This window comes from Aedes aegypti, chromosome 2 (genome assembly GCF_002204515.2).
Source record: "Aedes aegypti strain LVP_AGWG chromosome 2, AaegL5.0 Primary Assembly, whole genome shotgun sequence".
Lineage (NCBI taxonomy): Eukaryota > Metazoa > Arthropoda > Insecta > Diptera > Culicidae > Aedes > Aedes aegypti.
The window spans coordinates 261,758,162-261,785,097 of record NC_035108.1 but is presented as its reverse complement, the minus strand read 5'-3'; the positions used below and the strand labels follow the sequence as shown (position 1 = coordinate 261,785,097).

At 42.1% G+C, this 26,936-nt stretch overlaps 1 protein-coding gene across 17 annotated transcripts in view; it reads left to right on the top strand.

Moving 5' to 3' along the window:
- Window positions 1-22,419, top strand: part of LOC5570922 (sodium/hydrogen exchanger 3) — a 306,524-nt gene extending 284,105 nt beyond the window's left edge. For 10 of the 17 annotated variants that reach the window (XM_021844917.1, XM_021844912.1, XM_021844926.1 and 7 more), the window contains 3 exons: window positions 386-707; window positions 11,721-11,786; window positions 21,323-22,419. In XM_021844917.1, the coding sequence (XP_021700609.1) occupies window positions 386-707; window positions 11,721-11,786; window positions 21,323-21,548 (614 nt within the window). In that variant the 3' untranslated portion in view covers window positions 21,549-22,419. Of the gene's footprint in view, window positions 1-385; window positions 712-10,183; window positions 10,203-10,840; window positions 12,163-21,322 lie in introns of those variants that run through there. The other 7 variants (XM_021844913.1, XM_021844919.1, XM_021844927.1 and 4 more) reach the window with 7 other exon arrangements.
- Window positions 22,420-26,936: the final 4,517 nt, after the last annotated feature.

Below are 26,936 nucleotides of genomic sequence, written 5' to 3'. Positions count from 1 at the left end.
GTGATGCATCGTGGTTTCGCTTTCAACCCGTAATAGAACTCTGGAGACACTTTAGCATTCCTGGGTCCATGACTTTCTAATCCTGCGTAAAACCGACGAATTACGTTTAGTCCAACTATCTTGAGCAGCCTTTGGCTTTGAATCGATCTTAGGCATTCAATCCCGATTTTCGTTCCTCGTTGGTACCCAGAGCACGCCTTTCCTCCGCCATTCTGTACGTATTCTCTCCGATTTAAAGCAACCGCGCACCCACACCTCCACCTTTTGTGCCCTCATTCACACATATGATTTGATTAATTTGCATCCGCCGCATTAGCTTGCACCTAACAGCATTTCTCTATCCATTATCCGTGACCTTCCCGTCACCGTCCAACCGTTCCCATAGGTGGCCTAACACAACCTAAACAGGCTAAGTCTGTAATAGGTCTTTTCCGGCGCGAGAGTTCCGGTTCCGGTGGGTTCGTCATTGGCGGGGTAACGGATTCCGAGACATCGACCCCGGTGACGGCGACGACGCCGATCGGCCGCGCCAAAAAGGATAAACGATCGGCGTCGATCGCCGGCTACATCACATTCCCCGGTTCGAGCGACGCCGGGGACGATCCGTTGGGCGTTTCCAGAGCTGTGGTGTCCCATGCCAACGCCTTCCCGGTTACGGCCAGCCACAGGCGCAACAATCGACGAGGCTCACTGCTGGAGCTTAGCGGGTAAGTTGAACCTCTATTCTGCTCTCTTTCAAACCTATCTCAACCAGTCTTCTATCCTAAGCTAGTGTATTTATAAGAATTCTCCCCTCTGCTCCTTGTACATTCAATTGGCTTATATTCAAAGTTTGTCTAATAGATACTTCTCTGGATGGAAAACGGTTCCAAGCAGAAAAGTGATTTTCAAGTGCCGTAAAAATGTGTTAAAATGAGTGTTCCTTTGCATGCGGATACAGTGGAGATTCGCTCGTTGGGGGTCCGCTACATGGAATGACTCGATTGTTGGATGTTCGCTGGTTGGAAAATATTCCAACTAAAAAGCACTCAAATGTCACCAGAAAATGTCAAACTGACTTTGACGTCTGAGTACCGTCGCATTAAAGTCTCCATACATAGAACAAATGCGTATGTATATGTGCGTTTCGTGACGATTTGCTCTCCAGATGCGTTAGTGTGGAGCATTTTCACCAGCTGTCAGTCGTTCCAACTAACGGGTCGGATTCGCTAGATGGAAGGCAGTCGTGTTCCAACCAGTGAACCCCCGCTGTAGTAGAGTCGTAAAGATTTGTGATTTTTATGTGTGTGGTGTATTGGTTATTATATGTTTTGTTTAGTATTAATGTTGATAATTGTAACTTTTTAGTTTTTAAGACATAAAATTAACACCGTTAATAAGAAAACAATCAGACTTACATTTGATCACTAGAGAATTTGTAAACTGATCAGGACTACATGTGACACCGTCCAGACATATACACAAATTACCCAAGACTAATTCTCTACACGGTTACAATACAAAAACTACGGGTACCGAGAAACACTTACCACTATTATTACTCGCACCTGTTGATATCCTAAAATTATTTTTAATTAAGTTTTGAAGTATGTTATATTTTAAAGTGAAAAGAGCAGCTGCAAAATTTCGATAGTTGATCTGAATTCACTCACTGAAAAACAACGTGTTGACTATATTGTGTTGATCCACCTTTATCACTTTGTCAAAAAAAGAATTATTGGGTTATGTTGTTTATAAATGAGATTTGTACAGTAATTATTTACATTATTCAAATTTCCTAACTTCAATTACTATTATTCCTGTAATATTATAGAATCAGAGCAATACCACAATGAATGCGGTTTTTAATTAGAAAAAAGATGTTCTTCGTGGGCCTCGTTAGCCGTGCGGTTAGTGTCACCAAGCATTTGGGCGCATCGTGCTAAGAAGTGTGGGTTCGATTCCCGCTTCTAGCCGGAAAACTTTCCGTGAGGAATGTTCTCCGACAAGGCGTTGCATGCTAGTCCATTGTCTAGTGTGGTGCTTCCTTCAAAGGGCAAACTGCCAAAACCAATAGCATCGATTTATTTGTAGAAAAAGTTGTCTTGTATCTGCTGGACACAGAGAAATAATATTAGAAGGGATGGTCACCTTGACCTGCTTCCTATAGCATCCATGTCCTGATAGAAGCTGCGTCAGGTAGAAGTACACTTCCCCATGGTTTCTTTTATACCAATCCAACACAATTAGTATTAGTCGATGGGTCCATCTACCTTTAGTGGAGCTATCCCATTCCTGCTGCCAACCTCGAAGCGTTGCCTCTTTACACGCGTTGCGGACTCCTCTGGTAGGTACCTCTTTGGTTGAAGCATTGAACAACTTCCTTCATGATGATGCCGATGGGCATCATCCCGGCTATGATGCACACGGCCTCTTTAGAAACCGTTTAGTATGCACTTGCTACTCTTAGGCACATGATCCTTTAATGCCTCCCAACCGCTTTAGGTTTCTACTCGTTCTAAGCGCTTTTGAGATACCTCAGTATGGATAGCGCCAGGCCTGCCAGGAGGTTGCGTTTGCTGACAACTACAGCAGAACTGTTGGATATCATCTTCGAAAGTGCTGCTATAGCCGTTGGTGTCCTTTTACAGGCATATTCAACGTGGTTAGCGATGCTGAGCTTGTCTTCTATCATTACCCCAAGATACCTAAGGGATCGCTTGGACTCTATGGAGCAATCACCTACCGAAATAAGCGCTCATTGCTCTGATTTGCGATTGTTGACCACCACCACCTCAGTCTTGTGATGGGCCAGTCCTAGTTTCCTAGACCTCATCCATTCCTCAACTATGGAGATAGAGTGCACTGCTGTCTACTCTACTTTCTCTATCGATTCTTCACAGATCATTGGGGTGATGTCGTCGGCGAAGCCAACAGTCATAACACCCGTCGGAAAGGGCAGCCTCAGTACGTCATCGTACACCGCATTCAATAACATCGGGCCCATGATTGAACCTTCAAGTACTCCCGCGGTAGTTCGAAAACTTTTCTGCTCCTTCTCAGTGTTATACAGTAGAATCCTGCCATCAAAATAGTTTTCTACAAGCTTGCACAATTGCAACGATACCTTGAGGCCGGTGAAGTGCGTGTGCTTCTCAGCTTGCGCTGTTGAACGCGTTGTTTTATGCTCGATTGCCACCTCAGCTGTCTGAACGACCGACTGGATAGTGAGTTCCGGACCGGATGTCCGGATCCGCATTGACTGCGGTAACATTCGAGATACCATCGGGTTCCGGTGCCTTATTTAACGCGAATGTGAATTCTGCAAGGGCCCTTCCTTAGCCGAGTGGTTAGAGTCCGCGGCTACAAAGCAAAGCCATGCTGAAGATGTCTGGATTCGATTCCCGGTCGGTCCAGGTCTTTTCTTAATAGAAATTTCCTTGATTTCTCTGGGCATAGAGTATCATCGAACCTGCCACACGATATACGAATGCGGAAATGGCAGCTCTCAGTTCGTCCCCTTGATGCTACAACTAGATAACTCGAAATTTGAAATTTTTGACTTCAATATGTCAAAACATTTTTCTTAATTAGATCTGCAAAATATCCACAGGTCTTAAGCGTGTGATTCAAAATATACAAGTTAAAGATTATTGTTCAATCATAATCTCTGCGATTAACCATCACCTTGTTAAACGGTCATACTTTCAAAGTTGCACATGTCAAAATTTTGATTTTCGAGTTATCTAGTTGTAGCATTAAGGGGACGAGTTAATAACAGTGGAAGTGCTCATAAGAACACTAAGCTGAGAAGCAGGCTTCGTCTCAGTGGGGACGTTAATGCCAAGAAGAAGAAGAAGTGAATTCTGCAATCCTGTAGGCTGCAAAACGGTGAGTCGACAACTAGGAAGGAGCGTTTAACACAGCTCTGTTCCTCACAAGTTCCTACCTTACGCTTCCACGTCACGGGTCAAACTTGGTACTTAGCTGGTAGTGCAGCCTGGGCACTGTTGTCCTTCTGACATCAACTACAGTCGACTCTCGTCATCTCGATGTTCTACATCTCGATATTTGTTCGGTCCCTTCATTCTGCATACATTTTTACTCTCCATACCTCTATATCCTCCTTATCTCGATATCTCCTTATCTCGATGTAATTTTCGTTCCCGATTTTCTCTCCGTATGTCGATTTGCCCATTATCAAAGGTTACTAGATTAGATTTGCAAAGACGAAATGACGTCTGTTTGTTTTCAATTCCTAGTGACGGAGTGATTTTCAATCTAGTATTCACTAACAATTTGTTCTGTGCCTCGATCTCTCCCTATCTCGATGGTCCCTTCGATATCGAGATGTGGAGAGGCGACTGTAGATTGATGAGGTACGTCACGAGCGTCTGTTCAGCAGGAGATGCGGCTAAAACAGCGTCTGTTCTGGTATTCAGCGGCAAGAAATGCTGAATCGCACACAGCTAAATCCAAGGTGGTAGTCCCGCCAGTGCGATCGTCCTAGTGTTAGTTGGGACGTTAAACAGAGCCGGCACGGCGAGACAGGAGTGTTGGCGTAGGCCCAATAAGCCACCCGTGAAAAAACCTTATTGCGAATAACATAGGAGATAATACGACCAGGAACAATCGGCAGAAACCAACGCGACGAAATTTGGATTACGATTGGGAACTTGGAACATGGAACTGCAATTCACTTGGTTTCGCAGGTTGCGACAGGTTAATCTAAGACGAACTACATCCCCGTAACTTCGATATCGTAGCGCTGCAGGAACTTTGTTGGGCTGGATAAAAGGTATGGAAAAGCGGAAATCGAGCGGCTCCCTTCTACCAAAGCTGTGACACCGCAAAAGAGCTAGGAACTGGCTTCATAGTGTTGAGCAAGATGCGGCAACGCGTTATCGGGTGACAACCGATCAACGCAAGGATGTGCAAGATGAAAATAAAAGACCGTTTCTTCAACTACAACATCATCAACGTACACTGTCCACACGAAGGGAGACCGGACGACGAGATGACTGGAGGCGCATACGATCCGCCATATGTAGCACCGCCACAGCAGCACTAGGTTCAGCGGCCCCGAATCTGAGAAACGACTCTGGTACGACGGCGAATGCGAGCAGTTAAAGAATGAGAAGAATGCAGCATGGGCAAGATTGCTGGAACACCGCACGAGAGCGAACGACGCACGGTATAAACAGGCACGGAACAGACAAAACTCGATCTTCCGGAGAAAGAAGCGCCATCAAGAAGAACGCTAGCTGTTCCGCGCTAAAGACACACGGAAGTTTTACGAGAAGCTTAACCGTTCGCGGGAAGGCTTTGTGCCACAAGCCGATATATGCAGAGACTGTGACGGAAATCTTCTCACGAACGAACGTGAGGTGGTCGAAAGATGGCTGCAACAGGGTGCACGACGTTAGGCATAAATACGTTAGGCATAAGGACGTTAGGCATAAGTACGATAGGCATAAATACGATAGGCATAATGGACGTTTGGCATAATGGATGTTTGGCATAATGGACATTAGGCATAACGGACGATAGGCATAATTCTCAAAATAAAAAAAATGAGATTATTTGTGTGAAAAGTGAGCTGACTTTTTTGGTAACTGTGGAGGGCTTCAAAGATCAAAATTGTGTCCTTTGAAATACGATTGCCTTGCAGTCGTCCCATAGTTGTGAATCCTTTGAGGTCAATTTGTAGGACAAAACTTGATAAAATGATTAGCATGGAAATGCTGTTAATTCATAGCTTTGTGGTAACTTCTGTGACCATAGAGTAAAGCCATGCTGGAAGTATTTTAGTTCGGTCTCAAGTCGATCCAGGATCCTTGGCCATGAAGTGCAAACGTGTTCATGTGTCGTGCACAAATAAGAATACAAAATGGCTACCTTGACAAAGCAAACATTTGGTTAGTAACTGTGGAAGTGCTCCTAAAACACTAAGCTAAGAGCTTGAGTCAGGGAGTAATGCCAATAATATGAATTACGCTGTAACTGCTGCTCATCTTTTGAGATAGGTCGTACACGTTTTATTGACAAATTTTTCATCAGAGATTATCCCTTCTTTAAATTGGAGGCTGTTCTTTATAGTTAAACTGTCGACAAAATTATTGGAGTTAGTGCTGCTAATGTTCAAATCAGATTTTTTTTCTTTTTACATAATTAAACTGTTCTTTCGAGACGTTCTTATTCAAAAATTAATATCACTATTGCTCTTAATACTTCCATCATACATTTTCCCTTCTTTGGATCATAGGCTGTTCTTTATACTTATACGGTCAATTTAATGACTGTAAGAAAAGGACCTTCTTCCAACAATATGCTGTTTTGTGGGTTCTTGCTGTTCTAATAGTTATTGGAATTGTTGGTGTAAATATTCCCATTAAAAAATGCACGCCATGCTTAATGCTGAATGCTATGTTATGTTAAATTTGAGATTGACTGTTAAATTGATTTGAAATCAAATTTAACTTTTCAAACGCGACGAATTTCAAATATTTTCAAGGTGCTTTGGCAATACTTTCAAATGTGGCTGATCAAAATTGTTTGAAAACCATCGAAAATTGTTAGCAGACGAGGCAAAAGAACTGTTTTCACCACATTAAATTGACGAGCAAACTCGGAGTGGGAATGTAACGCTCTTATTGGCGTCACACTACCAGAATATTATTGTTGAAGATAATATCGCCTATCGTAACATGAATTTTTTGCTTGACTCTAGATTGCTGTCTACAAGGTTATTATTTGCATTATAAGTACTAATAATTATATGGAAGATTTCCCTTCTTTGGAATTAACGCAATTATGTAGAAGAAATGTAAGAAATGGCATAAACTCACCAAACTGAACATCTCAAGAAATAAATAACACTTGCACATTGCAAATAAAAATGGATGCTTATAAAAATGGATTGAACAGGACTTTAGAATGATAACAATGACCATAATAATAATCTTCTTCCATATCTTGCGATAATCGAATCATTGTCAAATTTCATAACACCGGAAATTGCAATTTATAACCAACCAATTAACCAACCCCCTCATAACGCTTTTCGTGTGAATTTTCCACTATTTTTAAGAGCTGTTACATCTTAAAGATACCCACCCACCCCCATCAACGTAATGGAATTTGTAAATGGACCCGAACAATTTTCGATATGAGAAGAGTTTTTGAAGTTTTTGAGCGTGTGTATAGCAAGTTATTTTATGCCAAACGTCCTTTATGCCTAACGTATTTTATGCCTAACGTCCATTATGCCTAATATCTTTATGCCTAACGTCCATTATGCCGAACATACTTATGCCTAACGTCCTTATGCCTAACGTCTTTATGCCTAATGGGGTATACTCGCTGCAACACTATGACGAGGACCTTAAGTCCCTTCGAATCTCGTAGAGGGTTACGGCAATGTGTTCGTGTTCACTGTTCATTAGTGTGTTAGAGGGTGTGATAAGGAGAGCGGGGATAGACACAATCTTTAGAAAGTCCGTTCGGCTATTGGTCCACGCAACTTTGAGACTATGGCGGATACGTACATCCTACTAAGGTCTGAAGCTAGGCGAATCGCACTGAACATCAATGTATCGAAGAGGAAGTACATAACAGTGAGGGACTCAAGAAAAGACACAACACGCCCCCCAACTCAAGTTCATATTGACAGTAATGAAATCGAGGTCGATGAATTCGTGTACTTGGGCTCACTGATTACCGCTGACAACGACACCAGCAGAGAAATCCAGAGAAGCATCGTTACTGGAAATCGTGACTACTTTGGACTCCGCAGAACTCTTCGACCGAGCAAAGTTCGCCATTGCACGAATTTAATTATCTATAAGACGCTGATTAGGCCGGTACTCCTCTATGGGCACGAGGCATGGACCTTACGCGCAAGGGATCAACGCGCCCTTGGTGTTTTTGAACGGAAGGTGTTGCGGATCATCTACGGAGTGCAGATGGAACGTGGAGAAGGCAAATGAACTATGAATTGGCCAGTTGCTGAGAGAAACAACCATCGTTCACCTCGCATAAATTGGGAGGTTGCGGTGAGCCGGGCATGTTACCATAATGTCTGATAACAACCCGGTAGAAATGGTCATTGAAAACAATCTAACCGGCCTAACTTTGCCTCTCTGAATGCTGCACCGCGTTCTTCTATTTGTGCTCCTGTGGCTGTGCGTTATACGCCGACGACTTGTTCTCTATAAGAGGGGCTTTTCTCGGCATGAAAGCATCACAAGCTCTTGATCTAAGCAGCTAGCTCTTCACCGTTTAGGTCCAGCGTATTCCGTTCGCTCTTCAAGGCTTCAGTGAATACCTTGTTGTCGAAGCGCACTGTTTTACAACACCGGGCTTGGGTCGAGTTATATCACACTGCCCTCCGATCGCCAAACATTATAGCGAATCGCTTGATAATCGCTATGAGTATCACCGTCATCAACGCGCCAGTTCATAGCACATAAAAGGTTAAGACTACAGAACGTCACGTCGAAAATCGATTCTGTACCATTTCTGCGGAAGGTACTCACAGTACCCACATTTGCCAGCTCTACATTTAATTCCAACAATAGCTGGCCTCTTTGATTGGTGCAACGGCTACCCCACTCCACTGCGCATGCATTAAAGTCACCAGATATCACCACTGGCTGCCGATTGACTAGTTCGGCTATATTTTTGAGATAGAGACTACTTCTTGGATTGGGTATCATCCTGTCGTTCCTATAGCTGCTAGCTGTTGAGACCTATTCGGCACTCTATTCCCGTTGTTGGCTGGTATGCGGTATGGGTCCGATAGTAACACCACATCAGTCTTCGTTTCCGAGACTGACAGCCAAAGCAGCTGCTAGGCTGCATCACATTTAACTGTGTTACTGCCGTTTTGGCTACGTTGATACTCCACTTGTGCCCGGATATTTAGGTCCGCCCGTTAAGTATCCGTTGTCTGCTTTTTCGACACCTATTTTAAGCACTTAGCGATTTGCTTACAATCGTTTGCCCTATGGCCTTCGGTGCCACATTTTCTGCACATCTCTCTTACTTCTGTTGGGACCATTGCAATTCCACGACTTATGGCCCTTCCCGAAACACTTGAAGCAATCTTCAAGAGACTGTTGTATGTTCAGCCGGCAAGCCATCCAGCCTACCTTGAGTATGCCCAAGTTCTTTGCTTTGTTGGCCTCTACAACCGTCATCCTGATCGCCGCCACCTGTGTGCCCTGTGGGCTCTTTCTAAGGTGGATGGCCTTACGGGCTACGTCGATGTCACACTTCTCTTTGAGGGCAGCCGAGACTTCCGCTGCATCGGTGGCCTCATTCATATTTTTACACTGGAGAGTCGCTTCTGCAGTCAGGTATCTTACATCAACCGTGTCGCCAAATACTTCTTGTGCCAGTTGCTTATAGACTGCACCCTTTTGCATGGCGTCCTTCTTTCCAACTAGGATCAGTTCACCAATCCTAGTCCGCCTTATGCACCGCTCATCTGCGTCCAATGGCGAAAACTTCTCCGTGCTTCGCATCGCCTTCAGAACCTCGGCGTATTCAAGAGCCTTGCCTAAATTTCTGCATTTCGCTGTTTTCGGTTTAGCATTCTCCTTAGGCTCCGTTTTCGTTCATCATAGAGTTTAGCTTCTATGGTATAGACGCATTCTTCGTCATTATTAGCTACTGAACAATGTCCATGTCTCATGTCCATAGAGGACTATCAGTCTCAGGATCCATACATAAATTCGTATGATAGTTTTGAAATTTTGAGCACTCAAAGAAGTACTAATAACAAAACAAAATATTTTCGAGATAAATATCATCATTGCTCAATGAGATCGGCCCTTGTGGAAACTGACGGAAAAGCAGGATAGTGGTTTAAAGTGTTCTTATTACACATTCGAAACTTATTATGCAACCCAACACAAATTCAATGCTTGTTGCATGAGTTTTGAGACAATGACAAAAGATATAGTTAAAAAATCAACACAACAGCATTCAACACGTTAGCAAACTTTTGTTTATTATGATTGATTTCAATTAGTAAATCTTCCGTTCTCTTATTTTATTTACAATTCCCGAAACGAATATATCTCTCAATGTATTTATCTTCTCACTGCTCAAAACGCAAAGCTGGCCTACTCTCTGATTTCCATTACATTTCTTTCCACAATAAATGTGTGTGTATTTTTCTTCTTCTTTCCTCATCTAGATAATGTGGCCTTAGCAAAGACTTTTCCGGGGTAATTTCTCTATACGATTTATCCAGTAGCATTTCACTGAGTTTCTATCCCGCGCCATGTTGAGTGATAATGGTGGCCACTACTGCAATACTTCACTTGGCTTACGAAACACTTCATTCTTTATTGTTTGCCTTAATTATTTTCAATCTTCCTACTTCAACTAAACACTTTTTCTGCTAATTTTAATGTGTCTTAATTTGTGGTGTTATCCTGAGTTGTTTTTTCTAGTAACTAGCTTTCCTAGCTACGCGATGCTGAAGTGTTCGTTTTTTTATTGCATGTTCACACCTTGCAATGAATTTTCTTTTGATTTTTAGCCAAAACACCAAACTTTATTTCAACATGCAATGATAGATTTGATGTATTGCTGGAAAACGGAAAGAAATGTAAATCGCAAATAGTCGGAGTAAGGTAACACTTTCACGTGCCAGTTTAGAATAGAACAGAACGAGTGACAAAAACACTAGACATTCAACTGAGATAGGTAATTACCAATACAATTAGCAGAACAACAGAATACTACTCATTACAACATAACATACAACAGTACTCAGATAAGCAAACAAACCAACTATTTGCCAAACGAGTTTCTACAGATGCTTGTTCCAAATGTTCATCCTTCGCAGACTGCTAGTGACTGGACGACGACCGAGCCGTTTCTCGTTGGAACCTTTCCCAGCTCCTCCGCTCGAGGATGACGAAAAGGTCGAGGATTCAAAGCCCCAGAAAGATTAAACCCACAACATTCCCCCACAATTTTTCCCCCGGGCCATCCGGCAGATCCTTGAAACGAGATTTCGACCAACGACCAATCGCTTCAAACAAACGCGCGTACTTGTTACGACCTGGTGGAAGCTGACCGAACCCAGCACCAAAGAAAACCTAAAACGACGTTTATAGCATATTATTTGCTTGTGTATATGTGCGACTCCGGCAGAATATTTTACTAAGATTAAGGGTCAGCATAACATAAGATAGGATCAGTCATACCTGTTAGGGCACCATTCCGGTCATTGCATGTTGAGAGGAGTCACAGTCAATAATCAGGACGGACTTGAGCTGTTGTGAATCACAATGGGAATCATTTCGATTATAAGTTGAAATATGTTTCATTCTAACAAAAGTCTTATGCATGAATTGCTAAACTTAATGGTATTACAATTGGACGTGGTATTCAAAAATCTATGATTGAAACTAAACGATGCATGCTCGTAGTGTAGATATTTCGTAATGTACTTATGATTTAAAACGTAGTATTAAAAATGTAGATCTAACGGTAGACTAGATTTTGAGAGGACGTTACCCAAGATTCGATTACTAACATCAAGTATATAGGTTACACCGCAGTCTTTAGCGTTTAGTTTTGTAAGGTATAACTAATCGAAGTACTATCCCTCCTCTTGTAAAAATTCCAGTAAAGAGACTTATTTGCCTTAAATCTCTCAGATGAGCCGCTAACTAAGATAACAGTTTACTATATATCGCTTGTGTATTTCTCCGAAACAGGTACAGCACATCCAACGATGTCGATTTTACTCTTGTCTCCCATCGTCGCTTGTCGATGAAATGCTGGTACATTTAGCTAACTTTTCTAGCCATTTAGCACGTTTTGTTCATGAACTCATTTCGAACCAAGATATCACACGGTTCAACAAAAGGCTCCATGTGGTCTATGCTTTATAGTTCTGATTGCATTAGTTTTTAATTGATGATCGTAATTGAGTGTCATGGTCACAATGACCGTCATGCTTTATACATGGAAAAAAAATCGTCCTCAAATCCCTTAACAGCTGTAATGAACTCAAGAATCGTTTATGAGAACGTGACGGTAGTTCACGATGTATTTTTGATGGTTTAAGTTTTCTGGAACTCTTTTTTTAACATGAGAATACTGATCATTTCCTCCAAAAGAATTATATATTTATTTGGTACTACATCAAATAACTTGTCAACACCTCCCTTTGATTACATGTCTGGATATACAGATTTACAATATTATTCGCTAAGCGTTATCTCTGCTCTCTCGAGTTCCTACAGCTGTTCCGAGCTCCTCCTCCGATCAGCCAGCGCCGCACCTGTCCAGCCTCGTTTTCAGCATCTTAGTCTTCGACTCTTGGTTCCACTTCAGCCACTTCCCGTCCAGACTCTACATCCTCAGCAAGATTCTGCTTCCTTGTTCAGATCCTGTCTCATCGTCCAGGTGCTTCCTAGTGGTCCCTCATCCCGAGGAGGAACAAATAACTCCCCAATAACTTATGCATACCATTTTTTGGTATCATACCAAAATTAGGTATTGTTCAGTTGTCAATACCTCAATTTGGTATTATAATGGTATTGAAAAAAATCTTTAAAACAATTAAAAATACTTCATTGAGGTATTACACAGCTATTGAGGTCTGCTGGAGGTATTGAACTACAATTGAATAATTTCATTTTTATATGAAAATCCATCAAGTATTATTGAGGTATTACAATACCTGATCTAGTTATCAGTTTGGTGTTCGTAGAATATGCTTGAGATATTATTTGAGGTATTTTATCTCTTATGCAGGGCTAATTCATACCTCATTCAGGTATGTAGTATTGGAAATTATCTGGTATGGAATACCTCAGTAGTTATTATATCGGGATCGGAAGCACATCAGCGTTATCTGATCCGTTGGCGATCGGCCATCAACGAAGCCGACTTGATAAGACGAACTCGTTTACTAAACAGGTAACAGACGACGAAAGGTGATCGCTCGGCAGATCTCACAATTCAACTTCTCGCCCTTCTTGTAGATGGGGCATTGCAACTTCCTTCCACTCCTCCGGTAGCTGTTCTGTTTCTCAGATTGTATTGTGCCTATCAGCCGGTGCAGACAAATGGCCAGGCTCTCCGGGCCCATCTTTATAAATTCAGCTCTGATACCATCCTTACCAGCAGCTTTGTTGTTCTTGAGCTGGTGAATGGCATCCTTCACCTCCCTCAAAGAGGGGGCTGGTTAGTTTTCATCGTTCGCAGTAATAACGAAGGCATTTCCTCCTATGTCTCGACTCTCATTGTCTGCGCTCTCAGTGTCATTCAGGTGTTCATTGAAGTGCTGCTTCTACTTTTTTATCACCTAACGTTCGTCCATCAAGATGCTCCTGCCCAAATCCCTGCACAGACTTGCGGCACAAAGCCATTGCGGGATTCATTGAGCTTTTGGCAGAACGTCCATGTTTCTCGAGATCGGCACAGCTGTTCTTTCTCCTCCAGGCGGGTCTGCTGTTGCCGTTTTCATCTATAACGTTTCATGTTCTGCCGGGTCCCTTGCTGCAACATGACTGCCCGCGCTGCATTATTCTCCAGAATCTGTCAACATTCCTCGTCAAACCAACCGTTCCTTCGATTCTGTCCCACGTACCCGACGTTACTCTCAGGTGCATCGTTGATGGCTGCTTTCACTGTACTCCAGCAGTCTTCAAGAGGAGCTTCATCCAGCTCACCCTCTTCCGGTAATGCAACCTCGAGATGCTGCGCGTATGCAGTTGCGACATCCAGTTGCTTTCGCCGCTCTAGGTCATACCGGGGCGGCCGTCTGTAGTATCCATCCATAATATCGAAGAAGTGCCGTTCATCAATCAGAACGTGGTCGATTTGTGATTCTGTCTGCTTTGGTGATCTCCAGATATATCGGTATGGAAGGCTGGTCAACCTATGCGTTTAGATCTCCTATGATGATTTTGACGTCATGGCTTGGGCAGCTGTCGAACTCGCGGTTGAACTGCGCGTAAAAAGCGTTATTATCATCATCAGTAATTCCGGTGTGAGGGTTGTGCACGTTTATTATGCTGAAGTTGAAATATTGGCCTTAAATTCTCAACTTGCACATTCTTCATTGATCTGCCACCACTCGATCACGCGCCTTTACATATCACTTCACTATAAAAGTTGTTTTCCAGCTTGTGTGTGTGTTGCCGCAGCGCTGGTAGATGGTATGGTTACCTCTAAACGCCCGCATCATTGATCCCATCCAACACACTCTCTGCAACGCTACGATGCCGAAACCACGGTCCTTCAGCACATCGACGAGTATGCGTGTGCTCCCGATAAAGTTGAGAGATTTACAATTCCACGTACCGAGCTTCCAATCGATACTCCCTTTGCGTCGCTGTGGTCTTTGCCGATTGTCCTGGTTCGTATTTTCTCATTGGTTATTCGTTGCTTGATTTTTTACGGCTGGCTTGCAGGGCCTAATACTAACCCCCTAGATATTCGGAGGACCATTCCCCCTAAACGCCATAGTGCACAGTTTGGCTTAGAGTCCTTCTCTGGCACTCGGACGATTATCAGCCGCCCCTGTAATGGGGAACAGACGCTGTTGTGAGCCGCTCCTAACATGGAGTACAGATGCTCCAGACTTGCAGAAGCAAACCCAAATTGCCTGTCAGCAGACCAGAGTTCCCATCGGGGTTGGTTACCCGATCTTCCCTTGCTCGTACCCCGGCCAGTACCGCGAGGATGTAGGGATAGGGGTTGCTGGGCAGGAGGCTAAGGACCACATAAAAGGGTCTATTTTGTTCCTTCAGGTACACGAGGTACAAATGGTACGTCATGCCAATCATTTACCAACGAGCCTAGTGTTGATCTCCATGATTACAAAACAAAGGTATGCCAAAGGTGTCTGGGTTCGATTTCCAGACGATCATAATGGAAATTTCCTTGACATCCCTGAGCATAGGTAGTAAAATGCCTTCAACACGATATAGATACCCAAATACCTAATACAAAATCTGTATTAGTCCCTTCCATATACAAGAAAATTAAGGTTTAAATACAGAAAACTTAAATTTTTAGTACAAAATTAGTATCAATTCTCAAAAGCAATCAGACTATATAGTTAAGACAATACAGAACATTGTTGAACCTTTAGTTAACATTCCAAAACCATTGTATTCAAAAGCATTCACAATTTTTCTAAAACAAGAAGAAAGAAGATCTTATCTCCCAGTAAAAGTATTCCACTCAACAAAATCTCTTCCTCACCTAGGTGGGTCTGCTTAACTTCGAAATCGGCTGTTCCAAAATTTTCAATTAGCTAGCCAGTCCCATCCTGTGTGAGGAGTAAACTATCTTCTTCTATACCCAATTGGATTCCATCTCAGACATTTAGTATATGTATATGAACACGTGAGAATATCATTAACTATTAGCAGTATGACCCATTGCTCCACCATCGTACTTGTAAACAAAAAAAGATCACACATGAACTTACTTTAACCGATCCCCTCATTTAGAGGTAGCTAACATTTAAACATAACGTTATCACGGCCCTCCTTAACACTGAAAAAGGCTAAACATAAACACGTGCTTCAAACCTAACCGCATGCTACATAAGCCATAGAACAGATCTACATTTTTAAGAAACATACGACACTTCCAAAGCTATTTGCATCTCCTCCCTATTTCCTTCAGCATAGTTTTGTGCTAATCTGCATGCGGTACTATCTAGAAATCAAACGCGTACATTCCTGCATGGCTTTTAACCGGTACTTCCAAGCGTGTAAGCAAGGTATTAGTGGTACAAGTGTATTTATTTATTGCTACGGTTTCCAGTGCAGTTGGCGAAGATATTTGGTTCTATTTAACTTATCGTTATCACTTTTGATAATATTAGGAAGTATATTAATCTCGGCAGTTGGTGAAATATGTTTGTGACTAAATTGTAGGAACCGAGCATTAATGTACTTCATCAGTATTTTGTAGATATTAACCTGTTATCCAGTGCAATCTGCTAGCCTTATACTAAAAACCGGTATATTATGCATATTTTGTAGTAGTTGTTGAAGGTTATTAATAAACGGTTGAAGATAAAAGCAATTTATCGTAGTTTGATCTTGTGTTGCTGTTTATTTATTTGTGTTTGAAAACCGTCGCTGATAATATTCGGACTAAGTATAGAGCATACTCACAAGGTTCATCCTATACTGGGACACAATTACAAACACATGCACACATGTATACTGCTACCACTAGAAACACACAAGGGGAACACAATTAAAATGGTTCACTTTGTCGCATCAATAGATGTTTCGGGTAATGTTTGCTAGACGTTAGATATCTGGGGCTTGTCGAACCAACTGAAGCTATGATTACTGCGTATCGCTCGAAACTATGAAAAAAAATCTATGTGTCGAAATTATAAGAAAACAGATTATTTATAAAACTCATCATTCCGAATGAACCTTAGAACTTAACCCGCATAATCTGTATAGGTCTTTTTTACAGAAATTCCGCACTTGTAGCAAAAAATAAGAAACTTTCACCTAACACAGCTACCTGTGGTGCTAATGTTCTCACTCGATGGCGTATTTCGGTCTAATGGTAAACAAAAGAGAAATAAAGGGGAAAACAACATTGTACCATGCTGCCTTTATATGGCTTGGGCCACAAGACCGATGTCCCCTCGGAACTACCTCATAGTGTTACTTCAGAGGGCTTGTTGACGGGGGATCTTCCCTACTCCGGCGAAGATTTCCCAAGCGGCGGATGATCTCCCGATGCTGTAGGGGCTGATGCCGAGGTCGATCCTGCGATTCCGGTTGATAGAAACTTCCGGTTTACAGGCGCCCCGATGATCATTTGCCGAGGCTACTACGCGATCTACTCAGCTAGTCCCCGACGGTGGACTCCGAAGCTGGCCGGCCAGATGCCGAGGTCGGTTCAGCGATTCCGGTTCACAGACGATCTACTCAGCTAGACCACGTCGAAGCATCTAGCCTACTCCGACTCGATTCCTGTTTGCAGGCGTCTCGACAACTTATTAGTGATACTACGTTACGCTCGTTCTACTCGGTCGAGTCTTCGACGGAGGATCTAGCCTACTCCGATCGCACCTGATGGCTTCCTTTATGTTCTCTCTTTAAAGGACTGACTTGCCAAGTGCCGAGGTCGGTCCGACGATTCCGGTGGTTGGCTTCCTATGCATCGGTGCCCCGACGACCAAACATCAAGCGCTCACTTTGCGTCTCATTTCACTGCTGTGCTCGTCGGTTGGTCATCATATTCCAAAGATCGGGATCGCTTATCATTCCGTGTACCACTCCTTCTACGCTGAAGTATTCACCACAGGCAGCCTCCACCGTGTTTCGAACTATGATGAACCTCGGGCACTCGAAAACAACATGTTCTGGCGTTTCTTTAATCTCCATACATTCAGGACAAAATAGTAAAAACTCAAGGCCGAATCGATACAGATACTGCTTGAATCAGCCGTGACCTGACAGGAAATGTGTCAGGTGGAAGTTCACTTTTCCGTTCTTCCTGTTGACCCAAGCTGATAGATTCGGGATGAGCCTTTGGGTTCACCTCCTTTCTCGGAGGCATCCTATCCATGCTGCCACTTAGCCAGCAAACGAATTCCTGTCAACTTCCTTGCCTCCCTGGTTTCTCTTCGCTGATAGCAGTCGATGTTTCCTGTCACGATTATGCATATAGTCCTATATGCGCTCACAACTAGCATGGTAATGAATCGGAACTCGCTTTTTAACTTCTCCCGATTCCGCTTGGTCTGTAGCGCCACGCACCAGGCTGGTGTATCGTATCTTAGTAGCGATGTTGATACGCCAGCCAGAAGACTCCCCTTACTGCTTCCAGGACCACCTATGTTGGGCATAATCCTTGCGAGCACATTGCTCGCCTTTGCCACTTTCTTGCATGCATAATCGCGACTGTTGAAGTTCAGCCGATCATTTAGCATTATACCCAGGTGCCCCCCCGACAGTGACTTCGGCGTGCATGACTGCTTTGCAGTTGCTAACTAGTATCACCTCCGTTTTGTGGCAGGCAATCTTCACCTTGACTCTCTTTATTCATTTTTTGACAAGGCCAATTGTCTCCTGCATTTCTGCTTCCTCCTGCGTCTCACCTACGGAACAACGTGATCTCGACCCCTTTAGGTAGCTCCAGTGACAGGATCCCATCGTACATCGCGTTTCACAGCGTTGGACCATGTGGGACTTCAGCCGTTATTCTTAACTCCTTCGGGCCGGCTTCGGTTCCATGCCTCAGTACTCGGTTTTGGAAGTATCTTTTCAAAATCTGGCACAAGTAGTCAGAAACCCGCATTCTGTGCAGCGCTGTGGCAATGGCTGTCGCTGTTGAAAGCGTTCTTCACATCTATCGTGACCATGGCACAGTAACGATTCCTTCTAGAGGTCTTCATTGCACAGTTGGAGATTAAGCTATCTATCTTTCTTCCCGCATTTTCTGCACAACACGGATCTGTCGGGACCGTTGCAGATTGATGTCCGAAGTCCATGCACTTGAAGCACCTCATCGGTGGCCTCTCGGCTCGGGAGACGAGTCTCAGCAGACAAACCGATCATCCAATTTTCCACTTTTCCTTCTCCACTAGTTTGTTGGATGCGGCCACTGGTAGACGAATCGTCGCTAACTGTGTGCCACCGTACGACTTTGAAAGTCGGATTGTCATGGCCACATCTCACACCCCGACAAAGTGTACATAATAAAATTATATCAGCACATGTTATTATGTTATAAGGTTTTTTCGAACATAGGTTGTTACAAACTTGATGCAGGATGTTATTAAAATAACTAAAATTATATCAAAAAGTGTATGAATAGTAACATAAACATAACAAAATGTGTTTTAATTCTATCAAAAACATATCAAACCATGTTATAATATTTGATACAAAGTATCAAAATTGTAATACTGTTCGATATACGATAATATTGTATATTATTGAAATAACTATCTATTTATTTTGTTATAAAGTTGTTAAAAATGAACAAAAAAAATATCTCAAAGGGAAATAAAACACATTATGTTATATTTTTGTTTTATTATGTTCTGTGCGTAACGGAGCCTAACAAAATTATATCATAATATGATATGCATATCATATTCTGATAAAATTTTATTATATTTTTGTTACCAGCCTCTAGTCGGGATGGCACTGTGATCGCAACTCCTGTTACAGATCATCATTGGATGTGATCTCCTCCAGGTATTTGCACTCAGTCACTGCCTCCTGAGTTAAGGCTTTTACGCTTGCCTCGTTGGCCAACGACTCAGCAATTAACGCCTGATAGGCCGAGCTTTTGATCACCGGGTCGCTCTTCAGCTCGAAGAGCATTTCTCCTCTCTGAGTACGTCTCGTGCTGGCCACGTTCTCTCCGAGGTCTTTAAGCTTCGAAGAATCGCTGTGTACGTGGTTTGGTTGTTTGCCTTAACTAGTATGGCGTCCCCCTTCGATCACTCACGCCACGGGCGGCTAGTCGTTTTCTTCCTTTGCCATGTTTCTTCCCTCTGTTCTTCTGGCTCCTGACAGTTTGCCATTACTCATTGTTTTCTGCTCCGTTCAGCAGGTGATTAGTCTGCTCGTTTTTTCTGTTTTTTTTCGAGCCCGCTTCTTCTCCTGGCGAGCCACTATCACGCTTCATCGACGGCTTGTTGGCATGTGCCTTAGGGGTTTTAGGCGCGTTAGCCTCTGTTTGTTCCTTAGCATTTTTAGTGCCTTTTCAGCTGCCTCGGCTCTCATTTTTAGCGCTTTCTGTTCATTTTCGGCTGCGTTTATACTCGTTACTTGATTCTTGATCTGGTGATGCACATTAGTCCTGTCCTTCATGTATTCGTAGAGTTCATTGACTTTCTTTTTGACCTCCATTAACTTTGAATCCCATGGTGATCTTTGCAAGCAGTGAGAGCCAGGGTTGACACGGTCCTTCATGGGGTACCGTGTTCAGAGCCTACGCTAAGTGGTCCCCCAATGGCCCTGAAGGTATTAGTTGTATATGAGCCCGTGCGCAAAATCAAGCTCGCTGCTCTAGTGTACGCAACATGAGTACGAAAAGCAACTAGTAACAAATTGATAGTCAGCATAGAAGTTTAAGTAAAATAATATTTTATACTGTGAATATTTTCATAACACTGCACGCTGGCATAAAATTCAGAGCTATAAGGAAAACGCGCGCAAGACAATTTGTTGTTTGTGTGTTTCGTACTCAGGCTGCGTGCACTAGAGCAGCGAGCTCGATTTTGCGGACGGGCTCATATACAACTAATACCTTCAGGGCCGTTGGGGGACCACTTAGCGTTCCCGTGCGGGCTTCAATTTTTTACCTGATTATTTTCTTACCAAAATGAGCTCTTTACAGTGTCGAACTTATTACATTTTACATTTTCGAAAAATAAGGGACAGCCTAATGGGTATACTCCACATCACTTACCCTGCAGTTCATGTTGCCCGCCAGCGATGGGCTAACGCATTGCACAGTTGAAGATCTAGTTTTGTCAGGACCTACAGCAAGCTGTAGCCTCTGGCATCGGTGCCAGAGCCTGCCACCCCACTTCCCCGCCGATGCATTAAAGTCTTTTCCAATTAGTAGTGGCTTCCGACCGACAAGCTCATCGGTCAAAACGGAATTCGGACGTACAGCGCTCTGTGGTGGATATTTAATTGATTGTTTACTACAAGCGAGTAACCAATCGATCATATTTTAAGATTTGAAATCAACAAAAAATCAAGATGTCACCCCAACAGTCCAATATTTAAATTTCAAAAAAATAGTAAAATCAAAAACATCTGTAAAATTGAAGATTTAAAAAAAACTAAAATATTCAAACGTACACAGATGAACAGATCATGAAATTAAGTATACCGAATAAGCAGGAAATAAAAAGTAATCGATAAGTAAATCATAGCTTCAATTGGTTCTGGGTTTAGTCTTTTGGCTGTTATCGTTTATTATGTTCTCAGTGAATTTCCGTCTCTTTTCCTTTATATTCTTCTGCAATGCCGAACGCCAAAATGCCTAGTTCTGCTATGAGCCCCTCCCCAATTCTATTCCCTGCTAGAATATTTAGTCCCCTGCCTCGCCAAGTTTCGCAATGCATAGTTTTCTTCGTTTCGTTACGAAATGAAATCCACTTAATGTGTACCTCAGCGTAATTTCGATTAGTCTCACAAACACAACCACCTTCACAGCATCACCCCAAATATTACAACACATAAAAATTCAAATTTGAAAACATGTTTCCCCCTTCGGTTTTCTCATTGGCGTTCCGCCGGGACTCGCTAAATCCACACAAAAAATCTGTCCGACGTCTGTTTGGCAGCGAGGCGATCCCAGAGGAAAACTACTCCAAGTCTCTCCCAGACCGAGACAAGCATGGACCCCGACGAGGACCAACTCTAATCAAGGCCTCGGGAACGCCCAAACCGGCCAGAAATAGCAAATCCAACAACCCGCAGACTACGGCGCTGCTCTCGTCCAGTTCGACCGACTCCGAGGAGGAGGAAGAGGAAGATAAAGATTGCGCCGACGAACAGCACCCCATATGAGAAATATTTATCTAGGTAGTCTCGTCTCCTCCCGCTTGCGTCTGAAACCCTTCTGTCCACCCCCGAAACAAGCTCATCCCTCGTCCCCTGGAAAACACATCCGAAACGAGTCCTTCAAGTCACTAATCAACACACGGCAACGCGCAAAACTCCAAGCCTTCCTACTTCCTCTCAAGGAACTTGCTTCCTCCTCCTCATCAGCATCTCCCACGCAGCAAAACGCGATCCAACCGCAGCAGAAGCCGCAACCAGCATACTCGGTAATGTTACTTAAACTTAGGTTACTACACGTGATCATCCTATTGTCTTACAACAAAAAAGTGACTTTATTTCGTCCCTTCGCGGATAAAAACACGATAACTCTAATTGTACTGACGACAGGTCTAAAGTTTCTTATGCTGTTAGATATTTTAGTAATTATATTCGAAAGTGAACCGAGTCTAACCGTGTAAGAGTAGGATAAACAAGTGGACAAGGCTACTTAAGTGAGATGAAACCATTATCACGCGGGAACAATAAGAGTAGGAGATTTTTAGGAGAATCGTAATGATTGATGTGATTAGATGGCGAGTACGGTACAGGTTTCCTTCGTTCGATGTATGATCTATAGCTTTCATCAACGATAATCACTTCTCATTCTTAACTGTACGCTTGTTTCGCGTTCTATTTTGATCTAATATTGTTCATCACAAATCTATATTTAACTATTCTTCATGAACATTTGACTCCAATCGCTCTACAATGTTAGTTATTTTTTAATCTACAGCATACGGCACTTACATACAGCGATTCCATGAAAAACGATAGACCATGTTTCAGAATTTTGTAATTTTTGGAAGAAACCGAATCTGAGCCTCACCAAATATATTAAGTTCAGATAGATAAAAAATCCAAAAGGGCTTAGAGCCAGGGTCCAATTGAAAAATTTAATTTTCAAAATTTTCGTTTCTTAATTGTGAAAATAGTTTTTTGATTTCTTTTTGCTAATCCTGCCATATAATTTTCATAGCAGGATCGCAAGTGCGTTGAAATTGTCTTCTCAAGTTTTTAAGACGGATCAAATGTATTCAAATATTACTTCACATTTTAGAATTGCAATGCTCCTGGCTTCAACAACGGAATTTGTTAAAGTTTCAAGAGCTTTATCAATATCAAGTTTTGTTTGTAAAGTAATGTTAACATCAAAATTAGAGTCAATATATGTTTCATATATATTCCAGTCGGCTCGAAAATAATTGAAAGAGGAGCTCATAGGATTGAGAATCGCTTCATGGGATATTTGAAATGTAATAGGGACATGATCAGACTCAAAATCAACATGAGTAACTGATTGGCTACAAAGATGACTAGAGTCAGTCAAGACCAAGAAATCCTTCTAGAAGAGGAAAAACACGTAGGGCTATCAGGGTATTGAATTGAGAAATATCCTAAAGAGCACTCATCAAATAAAATTCTGCCGTTGGAATTACTTTGAGAATTATTCCATGACCGATGTTTGGCATTAATGTCACCAATGACAAAAATTTGTGACTTATTGCGAGTCAATTTTCGCAAGTCAGTTTGGAGCAAATTAACTTGCTTTATTTACCAAACTGTGTTTCAACAGAAACACCTAAAGTTTCAAAAACTTTAGTTTCAAATGACAAAAACAGTTGATGTTTTATACGCCTATGAATGATGATTGCAACTCTCCCACATGCCCCATCAAGTCAATCATTGCGATAAACAAAAAAGTTAGAATCTTTTTTAAGTTTGAATCCAGGTTTTAAATATTACTGAAACATATTATATTATAACATGACTGCTATATGCACGTTATCAGTTGAAAGAAAATTAAACACCTCGTCCTTTTTACCATTCTACGAACGCGCATTCCAATTTAAAATATTTAAATTATTATTTATTGGATCCATTAGAAAAACGTAATCCAATAACAATTTGATTTGAAAATTTAACACCAACTTGGACTGCTTCAGTCATAGTGGTAGCTTTGAACATTGCATCAATCATTAGATTCAATTGTTCAGTTAGAAAATTAAAATCAGAGGCCGATATATCACTTGAAGTGGGTTTGATGATTTTCCGTTAGAATTTTCGGTCGACGAAAAGGCGGAGTAGAAGTTTCCTGTGGCGGCAGGTTTTTTTTTTCATTTGATTTGAAACAAGTAGAATGGGTACTCATATTACGAATAGGGGAGGAGATTCGAACGGCTACCCGAGGGATTAAAATTAGTTTGTGAATGAGCATGATTATGATCTTCCTGATGGGTATGATTCGTGATCAAGCGATCGTTAACTGAAAATTGAGCATTCTTCGATACTCTACCAAGCAAATTCCGGAAACGACCGTTATCGTAACGGATATTATCTTTCATCTACCTGGCACGAGCCTCGACGACTCGCCTACGCGAAGGGCAATCCCAAAAATTGGGCTTATGATTGCCCTTGCAATTGGCATACTTGAACTTATCGGTATCTTCCTTCACTGGACAGACGTCCTTGGCGTGAGAAGAACCTCCGCAAATCATGCGTTTAGCACCCATGCGACAATTTTTTGTACCATGACCCCACTTTTGGCACCGACGGCACTGAGTGGGGTTCTGATAATTTCCTCCAGGTTTCTGGAAATGTTCCCATGTCACACGAACATCGAACATAAGTCTGGCTTTTTCTAAAGCATTAATATAGTTTAGATCTGTTTTGTTAAAGTGAACTAAATAATATTCTTGAGAAAGCCCTTTCCGAACAGTGCTAGATTGGGTTCTCTATTTCATAATGATTACTTGGACTGGATAAAATCCAAGTAAATCATTTATACCATTTTGATCTCTTATGGTGACTTATAGTCACTTGGGAGACCTTCCAACACGACTTTGAACGAACGTTCAATTTTGTCGTCATAAGTAAAAAAAAATGTGCTTCTTCTTTTCAAGTTGTTTGAGAAGAAGTTCGCGATCTTTAAGAGTTTCCGGCAAAACGCGACAGTTTCCTTTCTTTGCGATTTGGAAGGAAACCTTTTTTCTCCTAATGAAGTTCTAGATTTCCTGCCTAAATCCCTGAAACTCGGAACAACTGAGCACGATAGGCGGCACTCTTTGTTTCCTCACTTGAATCAAAGAGCCTGGGCTAGAGACTGCTTCGATTTGGTGTTCAGAAAATTTGTCTAGAGCATCGAACTGATTGCTCATTTCGATACAATTATTCATTTCACCCTTGGAAGAAAGTTCGAATTCCGGAGAAACGTCCTTTCTTCCATTCTTGCCACGTTTAGTGACAGTTTTAAATTCCACTTTTTTTGGAAGGAAGTTGTGAATTCAGAGATTCACCCTTCTTTTTGTTTGTTGTTGATACCATGTTTAGTTATAAACGAAAAAAGACGTGACCTTCGAGAGGTTTTTTCCCAAGACGGTGTCCAAGAAGGATTACCACCGCTAGCTTTCGCCAACGGGTCCAATGAAAAATCGAAGGCACGGGTCCAAACAAGGATCGTAAAGGGATCAATAGTAGAAAAAATAGTACTGAAAAGTACTGTTTTAGTAACACTGAAAAGTACTGTTTTATTGCTTTAGGTAGTTTTAAACAAACTTCCAAGAGCAAAGAGAATTCGTGTACGCACAGCACGAAGGTACGATGCGCACTGGAGAACTAATTTTTTGGGTAGTCTGATTTCTACGTGTACAGGTCTTGTTACACGAAACAGTATGTCGTGCAACATTCTCACTAACAGTGCTGTGAACATTCGACACTTTTCGCGACGTTGCCATGGCCGGCAGTCATTTTATTTTTCTGTATTCATCCGCTACCGTCACTTTCCACACACAGCACGAACGGTAGAATGAACATCGAGAAACACAAAAAAATGTCAATTGAATGTCGTCTGACACAATGACATTTGCATAAATCATAAATTTTGCATAGAATCAGGACATATCGAATCATAAGCAACCTGAATAGTTTGATCTTGCTTGCTATGTCGAATGTGAAACACGTACAGTGGAAGCAGCGCCTAATACGAAAAACGACAGAGGCATTCAATAGACATTTTTCTTTCCGATCTTCGTTTGATCGCTCGTGTCTAAGGGGAGCGCTGCCGAATATCAACGAAAATGTGTTGACTATAGTGATTGCTCACCAGAAGCGATGGGTTTTAAAGAAATTTGTTCTATGTGTTACATCTGTTTGTCTGTATTTAAGTTATTCTTTGAAAAACGACTTGTACTTAATTTTTTGTACAATCCCGTCTTGGAGTTACACATGAGTTAATCATGAAATAAAAAAATATTGTTCCATCCCTCTAAATATTACGAAATGATAAGTCATCGTCTGTATTTTTTTCATTGAATTGCTATATAAACTAAATAAACAGCGTTTTAGCTGAATAGGTTGTTATTCAGCTTCCAATGTTACTTGCGTATCTAAGGATTATACGATATTTCCCAGAACGCCATTTCCCAGAATAGGACATTCTCCAGAATGGAACGTTCCCCAAAAAACCAACCCCCAGAAAAAAATAACAATAGATGTTTGGGCTGCTAAAATCCAGTTGAATGGATACCGATAGTGCATATATTTAACTAGGAAATCCGGTGAAAATCCAATTTTAGTTTCCATAGGTTTTTTTTCGAAAAGAATTCCGGTCTGTTGAAGTCTCATATTTATTGATTGTAGAATCTTTAAATCAATAATGAAATAAATTCATCAAATAGAGCGGAAATGGGAGCGCCGAAAAAACCCTCAACGTGACGCCACCGGAGCAAGTTGGGAGGGTTCATTTCTTCCTGCACGTACGATTAGAGTTACATATTTCTCAGGAGCACAGAAATGTACTGACGAGCCTCCAACCAATTCGTCACTCAGCTCATAGGAATCCTAGTGTGCTGCGCTAGAAGGAGGCTCACGAAAATTCTAAAAGCGCGCGCTAGGTGATGTGCTCTCGGGGAGACTCGTCTCATGCGCTGCTCGGCGCTACGGCGCACCATCGGTATCCAAGTTGTGAAACAACTGCTTAGTAACGAAAAGCCTCTACAACTATTTTCGCCTCATTATGCAGATATCTAGATGGTCTACATGATATGGTCGAAGACTCGCGATCCAAGAGTTACAATTTCAGTTCTCATTGTAAACTTTTGTAATCACTTCAATTATTGCGCTGAATTTTAAACAGCACATGTGACGGAGCGCATGAGACCGCAGTGAGACACATCTCAAGAAAAATGAGGCGCACCAAAAAAGGTCTCACAATGTACAGCGCGCCCGTGAGCTTGCAAGCAATGAGGCTCCTGCACCTAACGCTACAGCACGTGCACAGTAACTCTACGTACGATAAAACTGTACAACACGCTCGCAGAGTGCTTGCTGTTGCGACGCCATCTTCGATTGAAATGACTG